This window comes from Lactuca sativa, chromosome 3 (assembly GCF_002870075.4).
Source record: "Lactuca sativa cultivar Salinas chromosome 3, Lsat_Salinas_v11, whole genome shotgun sequence".
NCBI lineage: Eukaryota > Viridiplantae > Streptophyta > Magnoliopsida > Asterales > Asteraceae > Lactuca > Lactuca sativa.
Genome location: NC_056625.2, coordinates 60,870,056 through 60,875,949, shown reverse-complemented (window position 1 = coordinate 60,875,949; position 5,894 = coordinate 60,870,056). Strand labels below are relative to the sequence as shown.

General features: G+C 35.9%; 1 protein-coding gene across 1 annotated transcript; it reads left to right on the top strand.

The window, feature by feature from the left end:
* Window positions 1-2,721: 2,721 nt before the first annotated feature.
* Window positions 2,722-4,151, top strand: LOC111877095 (glycosyltransferase 6). The gene has a single exon (XM_023873632.3). The coding sequence runs from the start codon at window positions 2,749-2,751 to the stop codon at window positions 4,048-4,050; it is 1,302 nt and encodes a 433-aa protein (XP_023729400.1). The 5' UTR covers window positions 2,722-2,748; the 3' UTR covers window positions 4,051-4,151.
* The last annotated feature ends 1,743 nt before the right edge of the window (window positions 4,152-5,894 follow it).

The following is a 5,894-nucleotide window of genomic DNA, read 5'->3' as shown; positions in this document are numbered from 1 at the left end:
TCATACGTCGGCTAAAGTCGTATCGGGTCTGTTTCACCTCATACGTCAGCACAAGGATGTATCGGGTCTATTTCACCCCACATACATATAGAAAACAAGCACACATACATATAACACATATAACAGGAGTCACAAAGACTACAAGCACATAACATATCCTAGTGTCCTACAATATAGTGAGAAACTCAACTCAGACTGCTGACAGTCAAACAAATGATCGGGATGTTGAACCAAAAATCTTTGCGCTAGTCAATCAAATAAGGATCCTAATTTAAAATCAGGCCATAAACCTTAACTAGGAATCTAGTTCACTTGTCCAATTCCCAGGGTGAAAGACCATTTTACCCTTTCCTTACTTGGCGCAAAACTAAGGCCCAACCTAATGGCTCCAAAAGCCCAATATGGCCCGTATCCCTAAATGACATCCAAATCCCATTATGGGCCTAAATCTAGGAAGGCCCAAAGCCTCACAATGGCCCAAAGTCAGCAATACTTATGGCCCAACAAGGCCCCAAAATCCTAATAGTCCAAAAATGGCCTAAACTCAAAAGTCAACAAAAGTCAATGGCCGTTGAGTACACCCCGACGTACTCAGACTTATGGCCAGCGTACGTCATCTATGGCCAGTACGCACGACGTACGATCTAGGTACGCGCAGCATACTCCACAGCCAACCCAAATCACCATTAAGTGTTTAATCAGTTAAGCCACTATGCTTAATTCTCAAATCTGATCCTAAATGATGTCTTAACATGTAAAGTTTGCAACTTTACTCCTTTGTATTGCCTAATGGGACCCAATACTCAATAAAATCCATAATAAGAACCCTAACTCACACATGGTCCACTATAGCTCATCAAGATTACATTTTTATGAAGAATGAACCTCAAAAATGCTAAGATCTTTCATCCTTATCTTCTGGAGTAGCTCATACTCTCATGCAAGACTTAAAGGAGCATAAAAAGCACAAAAACAATCCCTAACTAGATCTAACAAAATGAACCATCATGTTAATAGCTTTATACCTCAAATAGCTTTCCAAGTTAATGATGATTTTGGATCCATAAGATCTAGTCACACCAATGCAATTTCTAAGAGTTCCTCTTCCTTCAAAATCACCAAAAACACCTTCAAAGTTCACTTATAAGCTCAAAACACTCAAAGGGAAATTAGGGTATCATTCTTAGGGTTTGGAGAGGTGGAGGTTGGTCATAAGAGAGTCTAGAAGCAACTTAAGGTGTTTAAATAGGGTACAAACCCTAAAACTTAAGGTTTGCCCCAGCCGACCGTATGCCCTACGTACTCCACGTACGCCTCGCATACGTGAGCGCCTCCGCGACCAAACCAACGAGCCAGTACGCCTAGCATACTCAACTTAGCCCAAAATCCTCTTAACTTCAAACAGTCAAAACTTCTTTGTTCCAACTCCGATTTCGATGTTCTTTAAATCCACGATAAGGTAATGAGAAACTCTACAATCCTATCAACTCTCCTTTGCCTTGAAACTTTCCGAATTTAAATCCAAAATTCAAGAAAAGCCCATACCATCACTTTACTGTTATACCCTTGGGCTCCAAAACACAGACCAAACACTCGGTACCCACAACCTGCATTATTCACCGCCAAATGGGTCTAAACCTCTCATTCCCAAGGCCCGAAGCCTTATAATACTTGATCATCGGATCACGACGCCAAATTATGAAACGACCCGAGACAGGGTGTTACACTATGACCCAATTTTAATGTTATTGAAACAATTGGATTTACTCTTTGAGAATGAAATTGATATGGTTTCCTAGTTTTAAAAATAATTTTAAAAAAATGGTTTGAAATTTTGGAAGTTACATTTGTTGTTGTCCCCTTCAATCCATCATCCTTGTCCCCTACAAGCCACCTCGATCCCAACAAGCCACCACCGACCTCTGCAAGTCACCGCCTTCCTCTGCAAGCTATCTTCGTCCTCTCTTGCAAGCCACCATTGTCCTCCTCAAGTGTCTTAGGGGAGTTGACTTGGCATGTTTAGCTTGTGAGATTTATCATTTTTTTTAATTGATGGTGTTCTAATATATTTATTATGTATATTACACGTGGTTGATATATTTAAAGAAGAAAGTTTTACATAAATATAGCGGGTAAACGAGCAACAAGTTGTGCTGCAACCCATTTTTGGATGGTAAAACTAACTCTTTTAAAAACATCTATAGATCTTTGGGTCATAACATTAATATGCATGACCCGTTGGATTCTATTGAGTAGTTTCACTGCTTCTAACGCAAGGAAACCGAAAATATAAAATACATAGTTAAATATAAACTTAAACTAAAAAACTATATTAATTTTTTTTCATATGTATTCTATGATAGAAACGATTTGGTTATATGATTTTAGTAGATAACTATTTTATTATATATTTCCAAATGATTATAATATTTTATATTAAATTGATATAAAAATTATTATTTGAGAGAGAGATGACACCTCGTTGTTGGTCAAGCACTAAAATGCAAAAAATCCTCTTCATATAAATGACTATTTTAATTAAAATAGGTATCGTGAAAATTGAATAAGGCAAATATATTTTAAATATTTCAACATAATCAAATAAGTAACTGGTTATTAAAATATTATTATATTTCTGTTTGGTAGAGAATTGATATTTAAAGTAAAATTTAGTTAATATCTTTTGTGTGAAATTCGCATGGTATTTAAGCATCATTACATAAAAAAAGTTCATAGTTATCAGTATCCATGGTGGCATTCCCACACACTGGCTGGCGAAAGCCGGCGATTCGCATTCTTGACCGGCCTTCCGTCTTCCTCGCCGGAGCTGTCTCATCACTGTTGCTTCTCTGGGCCTTCTTTTTCTTCTCAGCTCTTGATTCCATCGCCATTTTCTCTCAATCCAAACCCAATTCCTGCAACTGTAACCAACACGACCCCGCCTTCAACCTCCAGTTCGACCCACCTATCGCCACCTTCTACGACGACCCAAGTTTCGGCTACACCATCGACAAACCCATAACAAATTGGGACCGAAAAAGGCGAACATGGCTCCAACTCCACCCCTCTTTCGAGCCCAGGTCACAGGAGCGAGTCTTTATCGTGACTGGGTCACGATCTACGCCATGCAAAAGCCCCACCGGAGACCATTTCTTGTTGAGATTTTACAGGAACAAAGTCGATTACTGTCGAATCCATGGCTACGATATCTTTTACAACAATGTGTTACTCGACCCCAATATGCACTCCTGCTGGGCAAAGATTCCGGCGGTTAGGGCGGCGATGGTTGCTCATCCGGAAGCCGAATGGATCTGGTGGCTCGACGAAGATGCTGTGTTCACCGACATGGAGTACAAGCTTCCGTTACATCGGTACAAAGATTATAACTTCGTCGTCCATGGATGGCCGAAAGAGGTTTACCAGAAGAAAAGCTGGTTAGGGTTGAACGCAGGATCGTTTCTGATCAGAAATTGTCAATGGTCACTCGATTTCTTGGATTCATGGGCCGACATGGGACCCCAATCTCCTAATTTTGATAAATGGGCTGGAATTTTGATGGATGTGTTCAAGCATGAATCCGATGACCAGACGGCGATGGCGTACTTGCTCCTGAAGGAACACCAACAATGGTATGGAAAGAAGATGCTGATCGAGACTGGATATTATCTCGAAGGGTACTGGGTTCTGATTGTCGATACATTGAAGAACATAACAGAGAGGTATCTGGAGATTGAAACGACGGCGGCGATGTTACGACGGCGACACGCGGAGAAGGTGAGTGAGCGGTACGGTGTGTTACGAGAGCCGTCGTTGAAAGACGCCGGGAATGAGTTTGGGAGCTGGAGGCGGCCGTTTGTGACTCATTTCGCCGGGTGTCAGCCGTGTAATGGGAAACATAACCCGTTGTTCACCGGAGCAAATTGTCGGAAATCCATGAACATGGCTTTGAACTTTGCTGATAACCAGGTGCTCCGGAATTACGGGTTTGTTCACCGGAATTTATCAGATCCTTCGGTGGTTTCGCCACTGCCATTTGATTATCCTGCTTAATAGAATAGAAATTATGATGTTCTAGTTTTATTTCCCCTGTTTTGGACATATTTTGGAGTTAATTTTAGTAAAAAAATAAAAGCTTCATTTGTTGTTTGATACATCGAACATTTAGTTACATATATTATTCAATCTTTTTCGATTGTATTTTGAAGTGATACTTGAGAATTTTCAAGTTTCTTGAAATACTCAAAATGTTATCATATACCAAAGATCTAATTATTTTCAATTTGATAGCAAAAATATGTTTAAAAAAACTCAAGCAGATCATCATCCTAACGGTTTTCTTTCTATGAATGACCGTTTGGGTGGTCCATACTCCAACTGTGGCCATGGTAACAAATCCAAGATTGTGATTTAAATTGGTTATGATGTAAAAAATAAAAAAAAAAAAAGCATTTTCATTTTATTAAAAATATTCGACTAGGATGTGATATATACTTTTCTTGTGAAACTCAATTCAAGCATATCAGGTGTTTGAATAATTTTTTTAAACTAAATTTATATGTAAATTCTTTAGAACTTTAATTAAAATATTGTTTCCTATTGCTAATATTTATAATATTTATATATTTACGTTGCTATTGTGTTTTTTGTCAATATAATGGACATTAAAAAAAAAAAGGAAATTCAAGATTACATACAATCCAAGTAAAAAGAGGTTGGTGGCAATAAAAAATACTAACCTAGATCGTACACGGTTCATAGATGGATATGTTTTTTTTTTAAATAACTATTTTATAGATAACATATTTATTAAAAAATTATAGAAAAGTATATCAAAATTTATTGGTTCTTATAAATAAAATAAAATATTAATATATTTTTGTATATATATCTGAAACTTTCATGTATAATATAATTTTAGTTTTTAGCTTCATAAATGGTAAAAAAAAATTGAGATTGGTTGGTATTATTAATTGTGTAAGTAGATTAGTAAAAAAAATTAATATTTTAGTAATCGTTACTAAACATGGTCTAAATATGGTAAATGAGGTTTAACAAATATATTTATTTAATTCAAAATTAATAAAACGGTCAAAAAGTATATAATGTAATGATACATATTAATTCTTAATTGAATATTGACAAATTCCACATTATTAGGAATAAATGAATTTTTCTATGAATTACAATTAAGAAACTGACATTATTTGTCCTATAAATGTGATTAAAAAAAATAAATAATATTAAAATGGTTGTAACCAGTTTTTGACAAACTATATAATTTAATAGTGTAATTTAGATTTATTTTTAAATTCTTAATTGATTTTTTAAGAGAGATCATACAAATAATCCAAACTATATCTTTCTCTCAGCTTTACTACCAAGTACCAAACGCATTCTCTAAAGAAAGTCAAAGGTTGAAAGCCTCAAAGGTCGTGCAAAGGATGTATTCATGTGAAGTTCTGAATTTCCCACGATCCAAACCGCTAGATCCAGATCTCAACCATTTTCAAATTCATTCTTTATTTAAAGAAATATTCTATAAGTAATTTACTATTTTATTTCAATTCTGATTGTTCGATATTTAGGATTTTCATTTACTTTTCCAAATTCTCTTTTACTTATTCGGGAACGGATCGTATATTGTCTTAGTTGTGTAGGACCACTTTTAATCGACTTAAAGCGGGAGTTTTCTTATCAACAAGAAACGTAAAAACAAATCACATCTGTCCATTTCATTTGATAAAATGGTGTTACATTAACGTGATTAGTGCCGAAAATGCAAAAAACAATGATCTAGTTGCGCATTCCATTCCGCCGACAGTCAATTGGTTTACCCTATTTTCTTATTTTTGCAATTACAGTGTTTAGTTTCATCTCTAAATTTTGTAAAAATT

What these genes read in the sequence shown, in the direction of transcription:
- LOC111877095 (XM_023873632.3), top strand. Translation starts at nt 2,749, where the DNA reads ATGGTGGCATTCCCACACACTGGCTGGCGAAAGCCGGCGATTCGCATT.